Below are 24,721 nucleotides of genomic sequence, written 5' to 3' on the forward strand. Positions count from 1 at the left end.
AGGGTCAGCGACCTTCAACTCCTAAAAGAACGAAATCAAAGCGACGCGAATCACGTCCTCTCCTTAGCCGAAAGGACATCGTCGTCTCGCATACGCGTGTATATAAATTCCGAAAATACGCACTCCACCTCCCTATAAAATCCATCATAACAGCCTCCTTTCGCACCTCTAAATATAATACGACTCTCTCGCGTATACGACCTCTTCCATTCCGAGAGACATTTCGCATAGCGCCTATTTCAGCACACGCATACACTCCCTTATTATTTTTACGCCCCCGCATGTAGGTGCACGAGAGACGGCGCGCAGACGCTCTATTTTTACGACTTGCTGTCGCTGTACGCCGGGTTCAAGCTCCTCCAGAGAATATCGTAGTTCGACTGCTTTTATCGAGGGTTTTTTTTGCTCGTTTGTTTTCCGTCCATGCAGTGTGTGTGCATTAGGTAAATTGTGTGTGTATAGGCGAGGGTGTGGACTCTTTACAGAGCTCGCCGGGTATAAACGGAGGGCCAGGTGGGTCCTTTCATGCCGAGCGCGGTGTTGACTGCTGGAAAAATAAGGGACGCGTGTTTGTTGGCTCTGATAACACGAGCTTGCGAGAGCTATACATGGCCGTGATCCCTGCGTGTGCTTACTCGCGCACCGTTGCGCTGTATTTGTACATCGGAGGCAGCGCGCGCGATAAATTATTGTGTAATTACACGCAGGGGTTCAGGGTCGACTGTACGTGTAAACAATCGTCGCTCTTTCACACACTCCGAATACCTCTATATCACTTGGCGCTTTATTTTTCTATGTAAAAACGGTTGTACAAACTCGCGCGTTCTCTCCCAGTTTTGACAAGAGGCTAAACTCTCACACATATACACACTCAGTGCAGCCATCGAATTATCCGCCTAATCTTCTAATTCGCTTCGTCCGCTGAAATTCCTCGCGATGCACGCGCGTGTGTGTAAATCAGCGTGAACTCGCGGTTAATTCTCGCTCGCGACTCGCATAAATCACATTCTGAGCACGAGAGACGAGCGAAATCGCATTATACACTCGTGCGCGCATATGGTACGCGGAATATGCGTGTGTACGCAATATCGGGAATTTTATTTCTTCTGAAACGGGAGAGCTGGGGTGAGGAATTTTCGAGAAACACTCGATCGATCGGGTTAATTAATGCGCGACGCTATTCGCGGGATGAAATATTCGTATAGCGTGAAGTATAAGGACTTATTGCTGCGAGAATGTGTCTTTTATGCCGAATGAACGTCATAAGAATTTTTTATGCTGTAAACGATGAATATAAAGCAAGTATTATCTTTCACTGCTATTGTACGTCGTCGAATTCATTTCGATGCGTGTCAATAAAGGAGTAGTACTGAAATTCCCTTGCATACAATCGGTACTCGACAAAAATCCATTCACAACTATCTGCTGTATATCGATACTTCTCTGTACTATAAAGAGGCTTCAATCTCAAATCATCAACAAAGCAACAGAGCCAGCAGCAGCATCTGGCAGAGACAATGCGATTTCGGTACACATATTCCCCCGTCACAAGCAGACATATCCGACCACAAACATCAGATACAGTGACGAGAGCGAAAGAAAGCGAGTACGCGTGCAGCGGGTGATTCAGCAGTCATCTCTAATAGGATAATTGAGGCACCGCGCTGGGCCCAATTTCCGAAGGGAACGAGGGTCAGTCGGACAGATTGACAATATTCTCTCGCGAGGATATGACGGATACCCGATGCGCGCGGCCGGATGCGCCGCAGTCGATAATATTCCAAGTGTATAATATGGTCCTATATGCTCTACGCCTAACTGGATTAAGCTCTTATTCGAGAGCGCGTATGCTTCCTGTCTTTTTCCGTCTCTGCACGCATGCACATGCCGTATGCACCGCGTGTCTGTGTACTTGTATACGCATTACCGATAGCGCTATCGGTGGAGTGTCTTTTTTTCGGTTTATCGACACCATGAGGAGGGGAAGTCTGGAAAAATGAGATGTAATTTTAATGAAGACGGTTGATAGTGCGCGCGGCTGATGTTTTTGTTTGCGCTCGGGCTTTGAAAAATGTTCTTTCACTTTTAATCTACGACCGACGCGCACACGCACAGATTCGTTCGATCATATCCTCCTCCTCATTGTCGACCTCGTCTCTCGATCCATCCGATTTGGATAACGCTCCCTCCTTGGCTTAAAAAAAAGCCGTTAGCGCACAGTAGTCGCTTTCTCATCGAGAGATTTCGATTTTTCGATGAATAGGGTCCCTGTGAGTGTACGAGCCGCTCTAATCTCCTTGATGCCCTTTTCCCCGTACGCATCGAGATTTCGTGAAAAGTCTCGTAGAGCCTGTGTGACGAGCATTCGTTATCCACAATATACGTACAGAGAAGTGGGTTAGTGCAGAGGTCGCACGGAAATTAACATTGAAGAACGATGAGTTTCTCGTATGCGTTGATTGGGTCAACATTCTATTGATCTTCGGAGATGAATGCTTCTATTAATGAGTAATGTACATTCAGAGTTTTACACAATAATTCAACGAGTAACTTATTATTAAGATACACTACGTCGAGGGTGCACTCAGACAAGCTCGCGTGATTTCGAATAGATCATATCGCGATCTTTCGAAAATAACCGCGGCATAACAAGTGCCAATAAATCCACTGCTCTCTTCGGAACGTCAGAGTCGCGCATTCCTCGTAATCACCTAATAAGAACGTATGGCCTCGCGCATAAATCCTCCCATAACTGTTCCGTATACACCCATAGGAAATTAGCGATCTTCATCAAGGCTCGTATAACTTTGAAATACGTTTGTTACAGCCTCTAGCATACGACGTTTACTCATGCAAATACAAAAACCGTCTCGGAATGTAGATACAGCACGTATATATGCGTGTATTTACCCCGAGTACACAGAGATATTCAGATCTGAGCAACTAACGGCGGCGTCGGCGTGACTCGTGTGAAATGTCCCAAAATAATCGGCTTCCGAGTAGACGTCGGCGCGCGTTATCTAAAAAGCGCTTATGGTGCGCTGCTACTGCTCCCCTTCGTTTGTCCCTGATGTGTGTATAAGCAAGCAAAGGGACGGAGAATAAGAGAGAAAGAGAGACGCGGCCTCGTCGCCGAATGGCTCACTCAATGCGACTGATGCGAATTCAAAAGTCGAAGGGATAATAATGCGTCCTCAAAATCGACGAGATAATACAGAGTGAATCTAACTCTGAAAAAAAAAATAATTGGTAACGCGATTTCCTTAAAATTTTCGCCACACTTCTCGAGCTCCAGAATTAACTCTCGCCCCCGAACAAAAACCACTCCCCTCGGCCAACAACGAGCTCCCCAAAACAAAAAGACAAAAGCCTGCACACGTCGCAAAAGCAGTCGAGCGTTTTTAAAACACAAAAATACGCCATTAGCGCGCTCTCGTCCCCAAAACCCAAACACATTACCATTCCGTCCCGTCTGGTCTCTCGCAGCAGTACAGCATAGAGCGACTCTGCAGTCGGCAAAAAAGTAGAAAACGAACCTTATACACGCACATCTGAGAGAGGAACACGCGCCTTGACTACGGCAGTTTGGTATGGAGTACGCATGCGCCGGCGTTTGAAAGCAGCCTCGCCGCGGCGCCGGTTCAGTGTACGCGCGCACTCCGAAGACATCGGCTCGTATCACGGGACACGAGGTCTTTGTGAATCATTGCATTGTAATACGTATAGTCGCTGCTGATTCTTCTCGCGGGGAAAGTTGTATAAAGTATCGAGTGCTGGATTGAAGTGCGAGGGATTGTATTGATTTTGATATATGGAGATTATGGAGAGTGTGCACGAGTATTAAGAAGATCGGTTGGATTTTTGAGAAGACAAGATGAGGATCAGGGAGGAGAACCATTACGCGAAGAAGAGCATCGCTTATTTCGGCGGTAAATATATGATTTATAGCATATGTGTGTACTGTTAATAGAAGATAAATTTAGCTCTGATTTCTCGAAAATGCATGCAAATTCATGCTGTATACGTTATCGAACTTTTTTGCCTCTTATCTTGTACAAACCGGACGCATCGCTCGCATAAAGTTATTTAAAAAGTTTTCATACCGACAAAACCAGCAATTTCTCGAGGTGAAATTTACAAAAAAGCCGCCTTTTTCCAACTGCAATCAAGATCCGAGTCTTTTCGCGATTTTTACCGTCCGAAAGCAACGCGAGAAAGCGTTAGTTCCAGCAGAGGAGAGGGGGAAGACGGCTCTGACACGAGTCAGCCGCGCGTCATGTGCGCCCGCCGTTCGGTTCTGCGAGAGAGCGACTACTTGCGCTCTTGCTCTCCTTTAATTTCTCGTTGTTTTTCTGCTCGTTTCGCTCTTTAATAAAACAGTGCGGACACTGTACGTCTCGGAGACAGCTCACAAAGGACTATGCTCACAACAACTGGCTCGGGGAGTTTCATTGAACCGAGCTTTTAGCGCGCCCGTTTTAGCGCATTCATATTGAATTCATTTGTATGTTAAATCACGCGCATCTCTTCTACTCGATAGTCTTTATCAACGCCAATCTCGTCCGTTAAAAGCTCGTATGCAGACGTTTCACGCAATTCAACTCTCGCAAACGAATCCCCTCGCGAGGCCGTAAAATGACAATCCAGCGCCGATGAAAAGAAATGCCGCCGCCCTGCATCGTCGTCCACAGACTAAAGCCCATAAAAAGCCTCGCAAAAGCTTCGAGGAGAATCAAATACCGCGAAACGCCGCTATAAAAACCTTCATCGACAATTGCCTGGCGGAGAAAGCTCCCTCACACGTCGTTTTTTGCTCTCTTCATTTTCTCCAAAGGAGGCCGATGGCTAATTGCGGCCGGCGTCAACCAATTCGTTATTACGCGTATGTACACTCACACTCTCGAGCACAAGTACGTGCGACGAAACGAAACGCACAATGAAAGAGAGACAGAAAGAGCGAGAGAGAGAGAGAGAGGGGGAGGGAAGCTTATGGTTTAACGGGGTTTCGCTCTGCGTACATATACGAACGGTTGCACTTAGCTGGCTTGCCGACAGTCGTCGTCGAGCCGTCGCGAGACGCGATACTGTTCTCTGTGTGCCTGTGATTACTGTGATCGATTGACTTTTTTATCGGGAGTTTTTGGGATCGGTTTCGAGCTATTCGGGGGGTATGGTTTGAGGTGAGATAATCGAGATGGCGAGTCAGGAAGATGAAGCGGCAAAGAGCGGAGTAGAGACGGTGACTAAGCGACCAGATTTTCTCGATCTGTCGGGAAAATGTCCACGTAAGTCTTACTCTTTTTCTATGGATGAAATTCTAGTACTGGTTTTGTGCCGCGCTGGGAGAATTATCGAAAGTTATCGATGGTGTTCTCGAGAAATACAAATATGTCCGGTGCAGGAGCTATGTCATCACCTATGCACATCGGAGTAATGTTATACCATTCGTCATGTCAGAAATATGGCGCTCATATATGGTGCGCACTTTTTTCCTCTTGATTATAACATTAAACGTCAGCCTATTTATTCAGCTTCTGAGTAACTACATAAAAAAGTTTCAAACCTTGAAAAAAAAACCCTACGCAGTCACAGAAATTTCCCCCAATAAAAACATCCAACGTACAAAAATCCAATATTAAAAAAAAAACATCCTAGGCGTGGCCACCCATCGACTCAAAAAACACCCCTTCGCCCAAAATCCATCACACTTAGAATAAATAAAAATCACTCCACTGATTAATATTATAAACGGGGCGAGGAAAGGCTCCTTAGCAGGATGCGCGGCTCATTAAATCCGTAAAGACAGAGCTGAGCGCGGCTCTATGCAACACAGCAGCAGCAGCAGCACACACCGGAAGCTCACGCGCCGAAAATGGAAGCCGCTCGCTCGTCTCTCTCTCTCTCTCTACGTGCACTGGAAGCGGAAGTAGCTCTATAGCCTCTTGATATATACAAGGGAATATATAGCTAGAGCTCGTTGTACATTCGTATCGCGGGCGATAGAGCGCCTTTTAAAATTTCGCTTGCGCGCACAGCAAGTGAGAGAGAGAGAGAGAGAGAGAGAGAGAGAGAAGTTCAATCGACGATGATTGCATTCGCGTGTGCGCGAACGAGTGCGTATGCATAGCTAATGTATGCTTAGGGGCTTCTGAAGTGTGGACGCGTCGATTGATTTGAAATGCGTTAAACATTTGCATCGATTTTATTTTTCATCCCGCGATGACGAATGTCGTTGGAATTTAGGTGTATAGCCAAACTGGAATAACGCAAAGTATTTATTAAAAAAAAAACACCGAAGAGAAAATATCGATTCCCTCGAGCGCATGACTATCACTCGCGTGGTGGCACACACAATCGCCGCTAATTAATAGGGTCGTTCGATCCACGGGGACGAGCAGTCGTCACAACGCGAAAGTTGTACCCTCGAGACGCGAGAATGTCCGCGTTTTATTCGCTTCTTTTTTCACATTGAATTTTCGGTGTACAATAGTCCGCGGAACAATATACGCTATGCACGTGCGATTCGGAGAAACGAAAAATGAGTTCAACTGCGCGGTTGTATACGAGCGGTTAATAATAGCGCGCGCTAATAGTCGTGTGGCAGATCGCGAGCGGTTTCGCTGAAAATTTAATCTCTATAGCGTTTGGAAATTGATTGATCGAATTTCTTGTGGCTAGAGAGAGCGAAACAATACTGCATATATTTTATTGACGGGATGAGGTGCCGTGAAAAATTGGGGGCATCGATATAAACTTCAACGAAAATTTCGCGATCGAAGTACGCACTTCTCGTTACATAATTTTCCACAAAATCCTTGCGCAAATACACTTTCTTACGCAACGATACCTAGACCCATCAATCTCCGCAGTTGAACCACATATTTCTACAAAAATCAGACAGCAATCAATAGTGGCGCTCATCTAATCTTCTCTGAATCACCGAATTTCCCTGAACGGAATTTCGCCATTCATACATAACACAATATCGCATCAGCAGAGAAGAAAAAAAGACCGGATATCTCTTCCTACTTCTGTTCGAGCGCGCGCGAGACAGATAAACAAACGCGGCTGAGATGCGCTCTGTGTATACGCGTTACACACATGTACACAACATCACAGTAGCGCCGGCTTGTTCTGGAATAGAAAGCCGCGTAGACGATAACAAATGTAATATGTACTCTGAAGAAAATGTAGACGAGTAAAATTATTTCAAGAAGACGGCGAGATGAAAGTTTTGGTCAGAGGACGTCGTGACGATAACAAAGCGAAAATATTCGTTTCGTGTGTTAATAACGTTATACACCGCGGTTCAGGTTCTTGCTGCTGTTGTTGCGACCTAATTGAATTGTCACCGGAGAACGGTTTCGTGCTTAATGAGGTTGATACTACGCACACACGTGTATACAGTGTCACGCACAGGCCGCACGATTTGGGTTGATTAAAGAAGACACTAGAATATTTAATATTCGATAATATAATTATGCGCACAACATTAAAAGCACACTCGTAATCAATCAAACGAGCCCCAGAGAAGATCAAGAAGCCGAACGCAGCGCGGTAAAACGCCGCAGCTTCCGTCTTTCGAACTCTGGAATCCGGATTCTGGAATTATACACACACGAGCGCGCGCTCTCGTACTTACATACACCAAAATAAAGAATCCGTCCCTTGCCTCGTTCGTTCAGATCGAGTTTCAGAGCGGCGAGAAAAAATGGGTTATGCGAAACGCGCGTGTCTCTCGCAAACGCGGTGTATAAGTGTCGAGGAGGAGAAGCATGTGACTTTCGAGTGTAACTAATAAAGTATGTCCCGATGCGCTGCGTGTAACTTTATTGCGACCGTATATTTATAGAGCCCTCGGTTGTGCGGAAATATTCGCACGAGATGAGCTGGGGACTCTGTCGAAAGTGTGACGGAATTCGATAGTGTACTGCGAGCGATTTTTGTCGAAATGTTCGCCATTCAACGCAGCGAAATAATGTGATAAAAAAGAATTGTTGAGTTTTCACGCCGCGAAATAAAAGTCCATTACAGCGATTGAATCGATTGCACTCCGTGTAATGACAGGCCATAAAGTCTCGCGACGTCCCCGAGGTCACCGCGTCCGCTTTTGTCCTAAATTATACGATCATACCGCTACGTGCGTAGGCGCGGCGACCGAGCCTCGCCCTTAGATCAGGTCTTTTACGCCGATAAAAGGACGCTACATTGTCTCTTCGGGGGTTCGTACGTGGACGAAAAGCAATTAATCTTGCCGGTGGTTCGAGTCAGAATTCTTTTTTTTATTTAACGGAAGGAGTTTTTCGGGGTCGAGGGAACTGGACGATTAATATTCGGTTTTTTGTCAGTTCGCCGTGAGATGAATTCGTTAGGCGGCGCGTTTGAGGCTTCCCGATTATTATTTTCGACGCGGCAGTCGCGTGGACGTCGAAAATAATAAACGCGATGGCTCACCGTTCGAAGGTCGAATCGTATTGTATGAAAAAAAGTAAAAAATAAACCACACTTGCGTCAGTCGCAATTAACGATTTCCAAGCGCAAAACAGGACGACACGCGACAGCTCTTCCTGTCGCCCCCCTCGACATCCTGCGAGTGTAATACTGCACTCGTCCTCCAATCGACTCTTAATATAACACATGGCCTGTTTCTTATGCACCACAGGAACGCGGCACGCGCCAGGCACGTTCGCCTCGAAGCCAGCTGCAACGAACGCGGCTACCGCAGCGGAGATAGCCGCTTCCAGCAGAGACGATGTCGTCTTCGTCTCAATCAAGGACAACGAGGCTGCGGCGCTCTGGGTCAACTATCTCACCGCATGCTTCGAGCAGATCAGCCGGCAGCAGGGCAGACCTCCGTTTAGGTTAGTATGCATATCGAATTTCTTATCTCCCGAGATTAAGTGGTCAGATACGAGTGCAGTGAGATTGTGATGCTGCTTTTTTCGAGCCTCTCGGAGCGGCTACGTTTCTCGGTATACAGAGTTGAGAGGGCGATGAACCCGCGGGAAGACGAGCGGATTACGAGTTGGTTCGATTGCTGGGGAATCGTTTATTTAATTTTTCATCCACTCCCCAACAGAGTATCTCAGATCCAGTTCGAGGAACCGCTGACTCCGGCGCACGAGTTGAAGATCCGCACCTCGCGTCTGCAGATCGTCGTGGTCTGTCCGGTCTTCATGGAACGCGTTTCCGAGCGTCAGGAGCAGGCGAGTCAGCTGAGTCGTCAGTTGAGCAGCGAACGCGTGTTGGCCATGATGCTCGGAGTCCAGGAGAGCCAATTGACGGGTCGAGCCGGCAGCCTGGTGGGCTGTCAGACCTGGCGCAAGTTCTTCGTCAAGGACCAGGACGAGACGTTCGTCGGGCAGTTCCTGGGCGCTGCCGTGGCCATACTCGGCAGCAGCGTTGCCAGCAACAACCTCAAGATCGACAAGACCGGCTTTTCCGTTCATCCGAAGAAGGTGAAAACGGTGAGTGTGACATGAGCGCGCGCGCGCGCGCTGAGTCAGAGCTGTATAGCGCGAATGGCGACGGTGAGAGTCGCCGAGCTGGAAACTGGGTTGAGCGAGTTTTCCTTTTTGTCGGTCATCTGCTTCTGCGTTCTGGGATAGAGAGATATTTTTAGACGAGCCTATTGTGCCGACTGCAACGAGAATCGGTCTTTACGGTCGCGCGTTCGACAGGAGAAAATGCCATTGTTCCGTTCACGACCGCACTTGAAATCGTCGATTCGCAAATTTACAATGTAATCGACCTTCTTCTCTTTACCGCGATGTAACAGGGCCAGAACCGCATACTCGCGCTGTTAAACGAGCCGCTACAGCCAGACGACAGCGTGGTGGTGACGGTCGACCGTTGCGGCGAGGCGATCGAGGTCAGCCACGTGAAGCGGCGCAACCCTTACACCTTGCAATTCTCCATCCCGGAGCGCTGCCTCGACGTGTCGATGCTCGTCGGTGTCAGGATAGCCCGCAACGGTACGGCCCTTGGCGTTCGCCAGGTCAAGTGTGAGAGTCGCCTACGGGAACTCGATCAGATACTCAGGGCGCACGACAATCCCCTCGAGTTCATGTGTCAGGTGAGTCGACGCTTTATTTTTGTACATGCGAGCGTGCGAGGAGGGAAATAACGCGCGTGGGACAGTACAAGGAAGTGGCTTAATTTCAATCTCTTATTCCAGACCTTCGGCTTTAATCCAGGCGACAGGGAGCAATTGGATAATTGGATGGTGCACGCGTTTCAGAAAAACATACCGCCGCACTTCAACCTGCTCTCTAACCCGCCGGGTAGTCTCCAGCTCTCCAAGAACCATTCGAGTGAGTTCCCTTTTTTTTGTCCGCTTTGTAAAGCATTAAGTAGAGAGAGGCAAGTCCAGGTAGACAGGTAAGGGAGTAGTATTGTATAGAGGGGTCCAAGGCCCAGCGCGCGGCTTTTTCTCTCTTTGACACTTGCCGCTACTGGTGAGATACGAATCTAAATTCGATATCGCTGGCGTCGATCCCCTGTGAACGCGTGTCTGCCTGGGGATGACCTATTTCACTCCAGTGTGTACACCCATACAATAACGCCGCCTCCTCTTTACCATCAGGTTCCGAGGAAAATCCAACGCTACTGCACTTCGCGGCTCGTTTCGGTCTGGAGAAGCTCGCTTGGCAACTACTCGAGTGCCCGGGCGGCGACATCGCCTGCGACATGAGAAACGCCAATGACTACACACCTGCTGATCTTGCCGAACAGGCCGGTCATGTCAGACTGGCACATCAACTTCGCGGTTACATGGTAAGCGTAACGGTTCAGCGAAAGTGGATACTCTACTAGATTACGAGTCTAATTAAAAATGCATCCTTTTCGTTGCAGCAAATGAACGAATTCTCGAATATGTACAGCTACCTCAAGGTCATGAGCGAGAACACAAATGGTAGCGCGAACGGTGAGTGATTTGACTTTTTTTCAAAATTCATCAAGTCTCGAAAAAAGGGCTCTACATCGATTCTCTGCCTTCAGGCTACCGTACACCGATGCACCACCACGGCGAGCGTCTCATGCCAATGGCGGAAGAAGCCTGCAGCAGTGGTACCTCGACGTCGTGCTCGCGATACCAGGAGGACTATTGCCGTCCTCGGCCCCTGAGCGAAGCTTACTCGGTACCACCCACGGCGCGACCAGTCACCGCCATCTGTCGTACCTTCCCGGACTACTCGACGCCTCCGCCTTTACCCCAGCCAAACCCGGTGGTACCGGCCTCGACCGCAGCTGGCTCCGAGGACAGCGGATCCGCAACGCCGACGCCACTGGCTGCGGGATACGCGTCGTCCAGTTCGACTCTCAACGCTTCTAATCTGGAGCTACCATTACAAGGTTACATGCAGATGAATCCTGCAGGTTCGATCGCCCTCATTTTTTCATTGAATTTCGCTACAGATCTTATAAGGGTGGTGATGGTGGTGAGATGGAAAGTGGAAAAGTTTGAAAGCTCGGCGAAATTAAGGAGTTTTCAGTTCAAAAAACGTTTCTCTCTGCTATTAAGTATTAAAGTGATCACTTAGAGGCAAGCTCCTTTTTAAGACATGCGTACTGAAAAATTAATCTCTTTTTTGAAATCTTGAAAATTCGAAACTTTTTAATTGTAGTTTGCGATATTTTTCAGTACACTCAACATAAATCACGGCACCTTTCATTACGACTTATTTGAAAGCTAAGCTGAAATTCATTAATCAAAGTTTTAAACTATTATCACGCGCATACGCGCTCACTCCACATCTCATCTCTCGTCGATCACTGACCCAAAAATATAACTCATCGACAAAACTAAAAAAGAACGTTGCACGCCCTTCACCCAGGTCTACGATCACCGGACTCAGTCGCATCGACCCCTAGTCTATCTTCGTCGCAACAACTGATCAGCCAGAGTCCAGCTCCGGAAACTCCAACGGCCGACGGAAAAAGCGAGACTTCCAGCGACCAGCAAAGCAACGCCGGCAAATCGTCCAGTCTGGGCCGATCCAGCAACAAGTCCTCGTCGCGCGAAAGTCCCCAAGACGAGCTGCTCGAGATCATCACGGACTTCAAGAACAACGTGTTCACCATATCGGAGGTCGAGAGACTCGTCGAGAACTGGCGGAACCGGAACGACGTGCAGCAGAGCTTCAAGGACAAACAGCGTCAGCTCTCGGCGATGCGCGACGAGTACGAGAGGATACAAAAAAGGATCAAGGACGAGATGAAGGCGCCGACGCCTTTCGACAGGATCAGGAAGTTCTTTACCAAGGGAAAGAAAGGTAGACTCGAAATTTCATTAGTAGTGTACAACATTTGTTTTGCGAAATTTAACCAAACTTTTACTGTGGACAAAGATTCTAAAGACCCTGCGGGCACGAGCGAGGATGCGGCCTCGAGCAAGCAGAACGGCGTCGGTGGAAACTTGGCGGATCGTCGTCCCGTCAGCAGTCTCAGTCTTCACAGTGTTTCGAGTATGTGTTTCATTTGTTGGATTGTCGTTGGTGAGTCGAATTTAAGAGTATTAATTAATTTGAATTATTTTTTTAGGCTCGTCTTCCTCTGGACGAATGAGCACCGTCAGCGGATGCAGTGGCACTAGTTTAGGCGACAGCGGAACGCACTCTGACACAGAAGACCGCAGAGTAAGTTTTTATTTCATGTTGTAATAAAAAAAGTTGTACAACAGAATGGGAATATTGAAAGCCGAATTCAAAGTAGAAAAATGTAATAGTTTATTCTCAAGCTTTACTGCGTGGTTTCAATAATATTTAAAAAAATTAAGTTGTGTCATGTGTGCGATTTGATTTTTAAACGATTGTGTGATATTTATTAATTAATTTAATTCTCAAACGAATTCACACAATGCGCACATCTTTCTCAAGAAAAAAATCAAACGCAGTCAATTTAACAACCGCCTGAAGCGCCAATAGCTGCCCACTGTAGCCAGATCTTGAGACATAGTATTCAGAAGAGGGTAATTAAAACAATGGAACCTTTAAAGCTTTTCCGAGACAAGGCATCTGCACCATAAAATCCAGCACATGCCGTCTCGTCTCTTGATTTTACGATTTGTGGAGTTGCCATAAAATAAATCATTAGAATTATTTTAAGCCGTATATGACGGAGTTTCAGTGAATTGGATTTGTAAGTTATTTAATGATATCCATGCAGGATTTAAAAGATACTTAACGAATAAGAACGAACATTTAATCAAATTAGGAATTCGCCTATTAAGTATTAAATCGAAAAAATGAAATGAAAACAAAAGAGAGGTGGCAACAGCACGCGGGGTTCCCAAGCGGTCACCCATCCAAGTACTAACCGCGCCTAACGCTGCTTAACTTCGGTGATCGGACGAGAACCGGTGTATTCAGCGTAGTATGGACGTTGCCGACATTAGACGAAGAAAACTTAAATAAAACAAGCAATAAACTAATATAAATAACCTTGGGCTGTCTATAATCTGCTGACCCCATAAGGGCCCCCATAAGGGCCACAAAATCCCCACATTTTTAGATCACACGCATATGTATAATGCTCTTTTTGATTATCTACTGCAGAGTTGAGATCCCTAACTTACCATCGGTCGAATATAAACTACTATTACTTAATTGGAGACATATGTGCGTCATCTTTATCATACATTTCGGCAACGTCCATACTACGCTGAATACACCGGTTCTCGTCCGATCACCGAAGTTAAGCAGCGTTAGGCGCGGTTAGTACTTGGATGGGTGACCGCTTGGGAACCCCGCGTGCTGTTGCCACCTCCTTTTTGTTTTCATTTAATCTTTTTTATTTGAATTTGAATAAGGAATCTACCGATTGAATCTTCAATTCTATCACTATATTCTATTTGATAACACTAGGAACAAGTTTGAACTCGGCAAAAAAAAAACAATAAATTTTCTATTCTGCAAATGATTTAAAAATGTTGGCGTACTGCACGATAAGCATTGTGGCCTGAAGAATTAAAAGCGAACAGTTCTCTTCAAAAGTCGAGGCGTTACTGTATGTCTCAGACATGCTTTGTAACCCTGGAACTAAAGGTTTTTGAAAGGCCCTATCGTTGGCATACCCTCTCTCAACACTTACATCTCAACATCTGGTTACAACGTGCAACCGTGCCCGAAGTCGTAATAGCCACTGCTTTTCCAGCATCGACTCGACATTAGATACGAAAAACGTTGTTGCATTTCATTTCAACGCTTTGACCATTTGTAGTATATTCCTTTGATAGTAACATTTATATCAACGTTATAACTAAAAGTTCAACGAATAATTTTGTTATAGCACCCAGTGGCAGAAGACAAAGCCTCGGGCATGACAAGCTATGAGATCCCTCCGGCACCCAAACCTTTCCACGGTCGGATTTACCAACAGAATCCACATCAGCAACATCATCAACCTTCGAGGTACACGCCACAACCGAGTCGCGCGGCCGCAATAGCGAGCACCAGTGAACTCGATCTGCGACCAGTTAAGTCTTCCCATTCTACAGTCGACGACAAAGAGTACTACATCTCCTTTCCACCGTCCGGTTTGCCCATACACTGTGAGTATCAAAAACAACGATTAAATATTATTGCACTTTGAGAAATGAAATTTAATAAATAAATCTTATCAGCTTTCCGAGCGAACGGTAGCACGAGGGATCTGAAAACTCCGAGCACGCCGATCGACGCCTCTCGCGAGTTCCTGGCCAATTGCGACGACGGGAAGTCCAACCAGATTAACTACGCTGACGTCAGTCCGATCCTCATTCCACCCCCGGGTATGTGCATACCTTTCCAATACGTGAACATCGCGGCACAGCAACCGACCACGGACAACGTCCTCACGATACAGCCTGAGATTCATGCCGAACCGAGCAAACCACTTAAGATCAAGGAGGAAATCGACGACGACGACGATAGCAGCGAGAACGATACCGATAACGAAAACGCCGACAAGGTCGAGGAGAAGATCGAGGAACCAGAGAGCCCGAAGATACTCAATACCGATCAGGAGACCGCGACACAAGTGCTAAAACAAGTGGAGAACGTTCCGGACTACACGAATGTGCAAGTGGCGGCTTCCGAAGAAATCGCCAGAAATTTCGGAGTGACTTTAAAGAAACTGCCAGCCCCACCGGTACCGCCACGATGTGAATTCAGTTTCGCTGAGGCGACGACCGTGACGGAAAAAAACAGCGACGAGTGAAGTGACGTTTTTTTAATAGTTTACGAACGAACAAAGATATTGGAAAAGTCTATATTACGTGCGAATCGTTCGAGCGGATGAGTGTGAATGTATATGTGCTTTGTATTGTGCCTTGTATCAGTGCGTTATGATTGTAATGTCTTTTTATCTTCAACTTATTTGTATTTTTGTATATGTTTATAAATGACGAATCGTACGAACGAAAGCGACATCTCAATGCTTCGCTGTCGGAGACGAGATCTTTATTATCATTGCGTATTAATAGAGCTATGTATATGGTTGACATTATATGATTATTTATGTTCGTGAACGTAATTCAAATTTTTATACGACTATCTAGCACGCTATAATTATAATCTGACATCGATGAGCAGTATATTCGTGTTCGATGTTATGTATTTTATTTTGTTTCTAGACTAAAGAGTGGATCAGCAGTGCTTTTTATACACGAAATCGTATTGTAATTATTATACCTAATGTTTTTAATAAATGTTACGTTTATTTTATAAGTGTATTATATACCAACAAAAGTTTCGAGTCAATTTCTTATCCCTATACCTTGAATAGAGCAAGATTTTATAAATTTTCAATCTTTAATATTATATAATTTACAATAGTTTATTATAATAAATCCAAGGTTTACTGTTAACGATGAAATCGAGAATTCAAACGCCACCTACAACCATCCCTCTCAACTACAAACACCGCGGGCTTTTCGAAAACCGAATCTCCCACCGAACACTACGAACTATATCCCCTCAAAACGCACTCGCTCTTCGATCCATTTTCTCCCCGATATATCGGCTAACCGAGCGTCGCTCCACATTTCCCATCGTGCGTAAAACGTTGTAGTCTCCACTGCACCGCTGCGCACACACGCACACACCAGTATTCACCCCTACATCCACAGAGCCGAGGCGCGCACGCATTTAATACGAGCAGATCGATAAGGTACTCCAGTGCGCAGTCGTCGTCACGACGCCCCAGGCGCGCACACGTACGGCAGTTTTAGCCAAAGTCCCGGTGATCTCTGATCGTCGAAGCTGCGTCTACGAATTATCACAGGTATTCAGAGGACTCTTCGAGTCGTCCGACGCTGAGATCGGAGGACCATGAGTCGAGAAGACGGCGGAGGGCGCAGTTTTCGTAGCTTCAATCGACGACAGAGATAAAATAAGAGAGAATTACGTTGCTTGGGTGTACTGTCGTCGGTAAGTGACAAGTGGTTTTTGAGAAGTTAGACGGGGAGAGTTGGCGTGTTGACTTTTAGCATTGGGAATAGGTGGTGTTATTTTAGTTTTGAGGCGGATTTTGATATTGAGACGAGCTAAGAGCTTTTCAATGTCGGCATATAGGGACATAAAGATTTTTTCGTTATCTCGGATGATCGATTGTTGACTTTGAAGTAAAGCGCACGATATGCGATATGCCAGGGCCTTTCCACAGCTGCTTCAAACTCTTAGTGATGCATTGGGATAAATTGAAATAAACTGTGTTCCAAAAGTTACTATGGAAGTCAATGCCGTGAATTTCAATTCAGATTTTGATTTCTATGGCCAATATTTTAATATCTCAATTTGATTGTTAATCAAACAATCGGACGATAGCGATTTATTGTTATTCATAAGCTTTACAAAAACAACCCTCAATGCGCATGATCCCATATCAAATTCTACAAAAGTCACTTGTTTCTCGAATAAATTCACGTTACTTATCATCATGAAATAACCACAAAACTCTTATAACCACTACATAACCTCTGTCCGACAATCAGAAAGCCTTTTTTTATACATCAGCATGTTGAAGATACTATTGTATCATTTTCTACGCCTTTACAAGATTGAAAAATGTTTTTACATCGCGCGCGTCGTCGTTTTTGGACTACTTGCAGAGGCGCGCTGCTGCGCGACTGAGAGACGAGTAAAATGGACGGGCCCAATCTGGGATACTCGTACCATTTACCTTCCGGAGGCTGGAACTTTAAAGTGCGAAACGCGCTGTCCCAATGCAGCGATATTTTCAGCGAGTTCAACAAATACATAGCACCTGCGTATCATCACGACCGATGCGAAAGGTTAGTACTCATACACTTTCTATTTATTATATCAGGGATAAATAGCAGTTGTTTACAGGAAAATGTGTAATCTGAAGGAAGTTTTTATGTATGTAAAAGTTATGTTGCTTCCGTGGAATTATTTTTACTTTGCGTTGATGAATTTTAGGTTAGATGTGTATTTTTATATCGTTGATCCATTATTAATTGCACTTATTATTGCAGGTCAGTGAATATGCGATTGTACTCTATGCACAAAAGAGAGTTTGTTATGGTAATAGTTGCATTTTTCGCTTGTTTCGGACTAGCAGTATTTATTGGTCTCGCTGGTAAGTCAAAAATCCTTGCCTCCCTTTCATAATTTTAAAATTTTTGCTACCGCACAATATCATTTTGATAGAAAAACTAACAATTTTAATAACGATGATTTTTACAGGACCTCCGATAACATCAACGTCGGAGCAAAAAGCACATTTGAACGCAAGCGACATGGCTACTGGTCCATTTATCATGAACACACCAGCCTTATCGACTTACAGTCAGCAGTTATGGGTGATAGCTAAGTTATCGACGTCCAATAACGACGGTACGAAAATTTTATCAATAGGCCCACAATCGCATTAATAACAACATTTTAATGCAGTTTAGTAACATTAACACTGTATTAATAATTTCAGACGAAAGATACGACAAAAGTTTTCAAGTTAGTGTTTCGATTGACGGTATTACCGTCGAGCGCAAAGTCGAGCATGTTTTAACACCAGAGGGCGGCCATAACCGGTAATTTCACCAAAAGTTGTACTAATCGCTCTAGCCAACCATTATTTTTACCAAGCATCTCATTTTCCATTGTTAGGACGAGGCATCTAAAATGCGAGAGACAAGCCTGCGAGGAGATAGTTGTCGCACATCTTGGGTTCCTCGAGTATGGACACTATATTATCACAGTCCGATTTTTCGGACTAGAGAGCTTCCACCAACGCTACACTATTCGGGATCTTACTTTCTACGTCAGTAAGCAATTATATGCAATAAACAGAATTGTCGCACAGTAAAAACCTAATTTGTCAATTTTCTTTTTCCCCTTTGCAGTTCAAACATTATAATCCGGCTTTCACGCAAATCGAAATCTGGTTTAGATTGATCTTCCTGCTGTTCACGTTTGTTGTAACGGTGAGTGTATATACGAAGTTCATTAATAATTATGAGATGTCAATATTATGATTACGTATAACAGTACTCATGCTTCATTCATAAGGCACTTGTGAATGAACATTATCGCAGCAACTGGAAACGTGGTGATAAATTTAAGCGCGTATATTTACGTTACACTCTACGTTCATTCACTTGTGTGCGATATGATATAACTCGTCAGCTGATGTTGATATTTAAGTCATGAAAATTTGAAACGTGCACTCCTCTTACTGATACAGTGTTATGAATGGAACTTTTGCAACTTGTACCGCACGTGATGCAACAGCAGTTTTATTATACGAGCTTTCGCGATGTTTTTTTTCCATTAATTTCATTGCTCTGTAAAAAATATAATTACGAATCTTTTTGCAGTGTTGGTTTGGAAACTCGCTAAGAAAGTATCCCGTTCAAGACTGGTCTATAGAACAGAAATGGATCTCCGTCTTATTGCCTTTACTAATACTTTATAATAGTGAGTAAAGAGTAAATATTTTGCGATTGTTTGTAATTCAGCTACGATAAAAAATTTCTAAATGTAACACTTTCTAGATCCGCTATTCCCAACGACATTCCTAATGAATTCATGGTTGCCTGGAATGATCGATGCCGTTTTGCAGACGACTTTTCTCTGTGCCATATTAATGTTTTGGCTCTGTGTCTATCATGGATTGAGACAGGTAAAATTAATTACAAAAACTTGAAAACACGTTTGATTCTATTCGGTTACACATATTCAACGATAATTTTTTCATTAACAGAATGAGAGGCGAATAGCAACATTTTACTTGCCAAAATTGTTAGTAGTAGGATCTCTGTGGGGCGCGGCCCTAACGCTCGCAACATGGTTGCGGTGTTCAGAACTTGAAGATCCGACGTACAATTATGTCCTAGACACTTCAAATTATTATGTGAGTCAAAATTCCATCCATAGCAATGCTTCGGATTTGTCTGTTGCGCGAAGTTTCGTAACATAATTATTTTTTCTGTATTCAGGGTTTCAAAGTATTCTTCTTCTCGGTTGGAGGAATATACATAGCATACCTCCTGTTATTGGTGCTTCGAGCGTACAGCGAACTACGCTCTATGCCGTACTTTGGTAAATATATATTACGATTTGATTTTGATTTTACTTACATTTAGATAGCTCAGAAATTCGCATAAGATGATGTAAGAGGCAATCATGGCTGCAGAAAGGTTTTGAATTCGTTCGTGTCTTTTGTGTCTCGAAGAAGCAGCAGCTGCGGACCAAACCGGTTTTATATCCTTTCTCCCTCACATTAAAAGGAATTTCGCTACAGTTTCTGCTCTTTTTGGTCTTGCCTCTGTTGCCAAATCTCCAATGCCGGATCAGGATCCTCCTTCTTTCTATTTTCCAAGATCAAAGGTCGAGTGGTAGAAAGTGAAATCGAATCATATTTAGAAAAATTTGAAAGCCAGTGTCAGATGCATTGTAATATCTCTTAGATTAAAATTTTATAGATTAAGAACTATTTCGCGAATCTACAAAAACAAAAAGCTATTCACTGCTCTTACTGTTACGCATAAATTATGAAGTTCTCTTAAGTGTAGTTTGCAAAAATTAAGTTTTTTATATAAACATTATTATTTTTAAGACTATAAATGCGAAAGATCGTACAAAACTTCTAATCACAATTCAATCATCAAAATAGAACAAAAGTACTAATGCTTCACAATAACTATACTCAAGTTGAGTTGAGATTCACGAATCCACAATTTCTGCCATTAGTACGGAACCACAAGGTGTCCATTTATAAAGTCTCCCCAGGTACTCTCTTATACCTGTCGCAGGTATTTACTTTTCTGATAGGCTCCTCCCGCCGCTTACCTGCACCTTTTCGGGTTCCCGCTGTGTGCACACGCTTCGCTGCTTCTGCCTACCTCACAGTATCTTTATAATAGGGCTATTGTCCAGCTTGAATGGCCCTGAGATTCACAAGTGATTAATCCCACTTCTGTTCGCCTTTATTGAATGCGCCGTGGTAATCTGTGTACAGAAAGATTTATTGACATGAGAATGACTTTATAAGGAGGCTTATAGGAGTCAAAATATTTTAACGATTATAAGAATAGAATAGAGAAATACACTAGAATACGTTTCTGAATCGTCTAATATATATTTCTAACTATGTTTCAGATTTGCGACTAAGGTTTTTAACGCTATTTGCCAGCATCGTGGTCGGTGTCTCGGCTCTGGTGACAGCTCGACAATTCGGCGCCGGGGTTCTTGAGGACAGTTTTGCCTCGAGATTATCAACGCACTATCGAACCTCCGCCCAATTCATGGCCCTCTACGGGCTTCTGAACTTTTATCTATACACAATGGCATATGTATACGCACCAGGCGTGCAACAAGTCTACGGGCAACGTGAGTACAGTCTCATTTCTCAAAGACAAAAGCATTGCTTCAACTAAATTGCAACGACAAAAAATTTGTTGTAGATTCGTCGATAACAAAGGACAACCCATCGTTCTCGATGATCAACGATTCGGACGAAGAGGTGATTTACGGTTCTGACGAGGACAGCAGACGACCGCTGACGCGTGCGCCTCGCAACACGGACGACAGCGACTGAGAAAATGAGTTACCTCGAAGAAATTCAATTTTTAAGAGAGCAGACTAATAATTATGGTCGTCGGTCAACGCGTAGCACAGAGAAACAGACTATACATAATACTATTCTTGCAAGTACGTTATTTCAAGATGACGGGCGCCGATTTATTTGTTATTTGATACGCAGATGCTTTTTTACGTGCGACGATGATGATGATGATGTGAAACTCGACAGAAAGTGTAAATATATATATATATATATATTAAAAAAAATAAATATAATATACAATTGATGATTGTTTCATCCTTTCTTGTTGGTGTGTATTTGAAATCCTGATGATGTATAAAGATTTAAGAGAATTATATCCTATTTAATTAAAATCTTTATGATAAATAAAACGACACTGGAAATTACTCTACAAGCTTGATTTTTATTCAACCATTATTTTTAATATTGTCTATTTTAAATATACACCTTACGGATTCTCCAAAGTGACTTTATACCCTAATTCAATTTTTAATATAGCCCCACCTCCTGCTCGAGTACCAGAATGATGATTTATACCCGAGTGTGAGCTCTGCTACAATAACATTTAATCATTTCTCATAGAATAGAAACAAAATGCAGTCAGCTCTCTGTAGTTCATTCCATTCACAAGCATTACTGCGATTAAGGTTCAAATGTTTAGACATTTGATAGATGATTTAGAATCTATTTTTATGGACTTTTCAGCCATTTAAAGCGAAGATATTTTTATTATTTTATTGCAACAAATCTCATTTATGTAGAGCTGAGAAATTTATACAAAGCATAAGCGATAAATATCATTCCGGATAGATATCAATGATATGGGTAAACGACTTCTTGTATGAATTTAAAGAACGAATAAATAATAATTAGAATTTCACAATTAAACATACGTTTTTCTAGAATGCAAGATGCGAGCTGTATACTTAGGCACCAAAAGCAACATACGTTCTTTGGAAGTTTTCTCGTCTCAAATCGTCAAACAAATAACTAACATTAACGCGCACGTGACTCGAACTATTGTATCGTATCATTATAAACTGATTTCAAGTCCGTCAAACACATAAATAAACAAATTTCTAGAAAATAAAGCAAAATTACAGTAGCAGCCGGCGAAGTGTTTTCCGGATCCCTCTCGCCTTTTTGGTCAATGAATCGTCACCAGCAGCAGCAGTCTTTAACGACTGCACTTTTGGAATTTGGCTATCGCAGCCACTGCCGCTGCTGTCCATCACCTGCGCTGCCGGATCATTAAGTGATTTTTTATCGCCATTGCCTTGCCACACCCGCTTTCGATCAGTGCGTGGAGTTGCTGCGATTTCTGACGTCTTTGAGGGTTTGCTTACAAATTCCCCGGCTGCCAAAATAGGACACGAAAGAAAAATTATATGAAATATATTTCTAACTGACCGGTACTGAATGTACCGCGCCCCATAGCTGCGGTTGGAGTAAAAGAAAGTTTTTTCAAATTAATACTTATGAACAAAAATTTTGCGTACCAAAATTGCTCTGATTATTCATTTGCCGCTCTATGAGGAGTTCACTTATCGCCGAACAGTACGAGGATGTATCCGACACATTAATCTTATCTGTGCTATAGAGGCTTTTCCTGCTGCTGGCCTGGCAAGTTCCTTCATCTCTCTTGTCTTTTGAAACGGCATCAGCTGTTGGTGGTAACTTGACGATTTGTCCATTAGCTTGGCGAGCCCGGTACTTCGCACCCTTTAATCGTCTTGACAAGGCTATCTCGTCTGCCGTGTACTCGTCATCTTCGTCTCTACCGTCTTCGCAATCTTTGCCTTTTTCGTTTTCGATATCTTTATGCATATCCTTTCTGCCGCGATTCCGTTTTGCTGGCGTGGGTCCGTCTGATTTTTCCCTTTTAGTATCGCATTCGACTTGAATGGCTTGTAAAAATGGCAATAGACAACTTAAATCGGACAGACAGACTGTACTTTGGAAAAAATAAAGTATAGTACTACAGTAGTCACCTGTGTTAAATCTGCAAGTATGGTTTGCGCAATATTGATTTTCACAAGGGCCCGTTGATAATCCTTGATCTTTGGTAAATTTTGCACAATGTCCAACAACTCATGAATTTGTGCCAAGTGAAAACTTTTATCGGGCACGTCAAAACATAACTTCGAGCTATATCTAGCGTAGTCGTCAACACCATCGTCGTTGTCTCGAGTCGAGCCAGAGACATCAGCAGCAGTTCTCTTTATATTTCTTTTGATACCACGTCTTTACGAGCGCTGGAGTCTGTAAAGCTGGCTATTTGTTGAAAGAAACAGATTTCGAATGACAAAAATTAGCAATTTTTGAGAGTTTATAACTGTCACAATAACCCAATATCTTAAAACAATAATTCTAGTTACATACTGTAATTTGTTGAAAGAATCAAGGAAATCCTGGGTTTCCACTTCTGTCACCTCCACTCGTGGATATGTTTCGTCGACGAATTTCTGCACACATTACATATAGTAGTAGTATATACGCATACAGATAAATAAGTAGGTAATTTTACACCGGTTCAGCTAATTGCATCGCCGCCCTCGCCGTCATCACCCACTGAGAAAACTACCTGGCCATCGGATACTTAAGTATACACTCAAGTGCCGCTCGTTAACCGTTTAAATACCAGTACAGCTGGATTTTGACTATACGTACAATACACCTACTTCAGAAAATTATTTATAGCACAGTGTGGCTAAAATCCGCATTTATAGCACTGCGTGGCATAAGTAGAAGTAGTCCTTTATTGCACCGTATACATATCGCTAACGCCACAGATAGGCGTGACAGCGGATTTATGCTAGACAGTGCTATAATTCTATAAAATAATGTATGCGTGTCATATAAGTCGTTCTTCATGGGCGCACTCGCTATATACGCTCGGGCGCTTATACACGTCATACCGTAAAGTACTACTTACGCCACTAATATCGCAATGCAATATTAGACTCTCTCTCTCTCTCTCTCTCTCTTTCTCTCTTTCTCTCTTTCTCTCTCTCTCTCTCTCTCACTCTCTCTCTCTCTCGCTCTTTCGCTCTCTCATTCCCACAAGTGCACTCGGTCAATGTGGCGACCTACTCGCGGAAAAACGCCGTGCGTAAAATAGTCGTTTTACGCACGCCGTCGGTATACATTCATTTTTTCAACGCTTATTTGCCCAACGCTCGCCGCGAACGCTCTCGCGCAGAAACGCCGCCGCCATTTCATCTGTCTTCGCGCGAAGCGTTGCGTAACTCGGCCGACCCACTCTGCGCGAGCTGTTGCGAAGAGAAAGAGCGGGCGAGGGAACGGTTAGCGTGTTCCCCTTCTCGAAGCCACGGAACTCGACTCGTGCGGGGGGAGATTCGTGCACGGGAACGGAGGAGAAACGCCCGTTGGGTCGGTGCCGAGCTCGGGACGTCCCATGTAATTAAGCCCAAACTGGTTGCGGAAGGGAATATAATAGGGCTTTGATGGGATAGGACGATATGGGCGCTATTATGGTGGATTTCGTACGCGCTCTTTGAGTGCGGAGCTCGGCTCTTCGGAATGGGGGCGGATTGTAGGTCTATATGAATTTTGCTGGCTTTTCGGAGCTGCCTTAGAAGGAATGACTTTTTGCACTAATGCGTAAAGTCGGTGGCTTACTTCATTTTCTTCTGCCGAAGTCAAACTCGGGCGT

At 44.0% G+C, this 24,721-nt stretch overlaps 3 protein-coding genes and 2 non-coding genes across 10 annotated transcripts in view; 3 read left to right on the forward strand and 2 right to left on the reverse strand.

The window, feature by feature from the left end:
- LOC100116169 (phosphoinositide 3-kinase adapter protein 1) overlaps positions 1-15,723 on the forward strand; it is a 32,011-nt gene extending 16,288 nt beyond the window's left edge. For 2 of the 6 annotated variants that reach the window (XM_008206298.4, XM_003424298.5), the window contains exons 6-17: positions 8,663-8,861; positions 9,080-9,467; positions 9,779-10,075; positions 10,178-10,313; positions 10,586-10,776; positions 10,855-10,927; positions 11,002-11,379; positions 11,838-12,275; positions 12,351-12,467; positions 12,544-12,638; positions 14,290-14,551; positions 14,624-15,723. In XM_008206298.4, the coding sequence (XP_008204520.1) occupies positions 8,663-8,861; positions 9,080-9,467; positions 9,779-10,075; positions 10,178-10,313; positions 10,586-10,776; positions 10,855-10,927; positions 11,002-11,379; positions 11,838-12,275; positions 12,351-12,467; positions 12,544-12,638; positions 14,290-14,551; positions 14,624-15,198 (3,149 nt within the window). In that variant the 3' untranslated portion in view covers positions 15,199-15,723. Of the gene's footprint in view, positions 1-3,657; positions 3,930-4,248; positions 5,286-8,662; positions 8,862-9,079; positions 9,468-9,778; positions 10,076-10,177; positions 10,314-10,585; positions 10,777-10,854; positions 10,928-11,001; positions 11,380-11,837; positions 12,276-12,350; positions 12,468-12,543; positions 12,639-14,289; positions 14,552-14,623 lie in introns of those variants that run through there. The other 4 variants (XM_008206300.3, XM_008206299.4, XM_016984726.3 and 1 more) reach the window with 4 other exon arrangements.
- LOC116416993 lies at positions 13,270-13,388 on the reverse strand. Its single transcript, XR_004227306.1, has one exon. It is a non-coding gene; the product is annotated as a 5S ribosomal RNA (ribosomal RNA).
- Positions 13,645-13,763, forward strand: LOC116416987. Its single transcript, XR_004227304.1, has one exon. It is a non-coding gene; the product is annotated as a 5S ribosomal RNA (ribosomal RNA).
- Positions 15,724-16,161: 438 nt separating the features above from the next.
- On the forward strand, positions 16,162-21,310 carry LOC100116200 (transmembrane protein 181). The gene is made up of 13 exons (XM_031927462.2): positions 16,162-16,409; positions 17,090-17,272; positions 17,477-17,580; positions 17,688-17,837; positions 17,929-18,031; positions 18,108-18,261; positions 18,344-18,424; positions 18,818-18,917; positions 18,995-19,122; positions 19,204-19,353; positions 19,439-19,541; positions 20,601-20,831; positions 20,906-21,310. The coding sequence occupies exons 2-13, from the start codon at positions 17,124-17,126 to the stop codon at positions 21,037-21,039; spliced, it is 1,587 nt and encodes a 528-aa protein (XP_031783322.1). The 5' UTR covers positions 16,162-16,409; positions 17,090-17,123; the 3' UTR covers positions 21,040-21,310.
- LOC107980966 lies at positions 19,995-23,653 on the reverse strand. The gene is made up of 5 exons (XM_016984764.3): positions 23,428-23,653; positions 23,037-23,319; positions 22,545-22,952; positions 22,147-22,402; positions 19,995-20,450 (listed from the first exon to the last, which is right to left on the reverse strand). Exons 3-5 carry the CDS (start codon positions 22,870-22,872, stop codon positions 20,429-20,431), a joined length of 606 nt encoding a protein of 201 aa, XP_016840253.1. The 5' UTR covers positions 22,873-22,952; positions 23,037-23,319; positions 23,428-23,653; the 3' UTR covers positions 19,995-20,428.
- Positions 23,654-24,721: the final 1,068 nt, after the last annotated feature.

This window comes from Nasonia vitripennis, chromosome 3 (genome assembly GCF_009193385.2).
Source record: "Nasonia vitripennis strain AsymCx chromosome 3, Nvit_psr_1.1, whole genome shotgun sequence".
NCBI lineage: Eukaryota > Metazoa > Arthropoda > Insecta > Hymenoptera > Pteromalidae > Nasonia > Nasonia vitripennis.

Bases quoted from the DNA above. Each gene is read 5' to 3' on its own strand.
- LOC100116200 (XM_031927462.2), top strand. From the start codon at position 17,124: ATGGACGGGCCCAATCTGGGATACTCGTACCATTTACCTTCCGGAGGC. The intron at 18,262-18,343 runs GTCAGTAAGCAA...TCCCCTTTGCAG, and splicing joins TTCGGGATCTTACTTTCTAC to TTCAAACATTATAATCCGGC. The intron at 18,918-18,994 runs GTGAGTAAAGAG...AACACTTTCTAG, and splicing joins TTTACTAATACTTTATAATA to ATCCGCTATTCCCAACGACA.
- LOC107980966 (XM_016984764.3), bottom strand. From the start codon at position 22,872: ATGCATAAAGATATCGAAAACGAAAAAGGCAAAGATTGCGAAGACGGT. The intron at 22,403-22,544 runs GTACGCAAAATT...CTATTTTGGCAG, and splicing joins GAATAATCAGAGCAATTTTG to CCGGGGAATTTGTAAGCAAA. The intron at 20,451-22,146 runs GTAATTTTGCTT...TTCTGTACACAG, and splicing joins ACACTTCGCCGGCTGCTACT to ATTACCACGGCGCATTCAAT.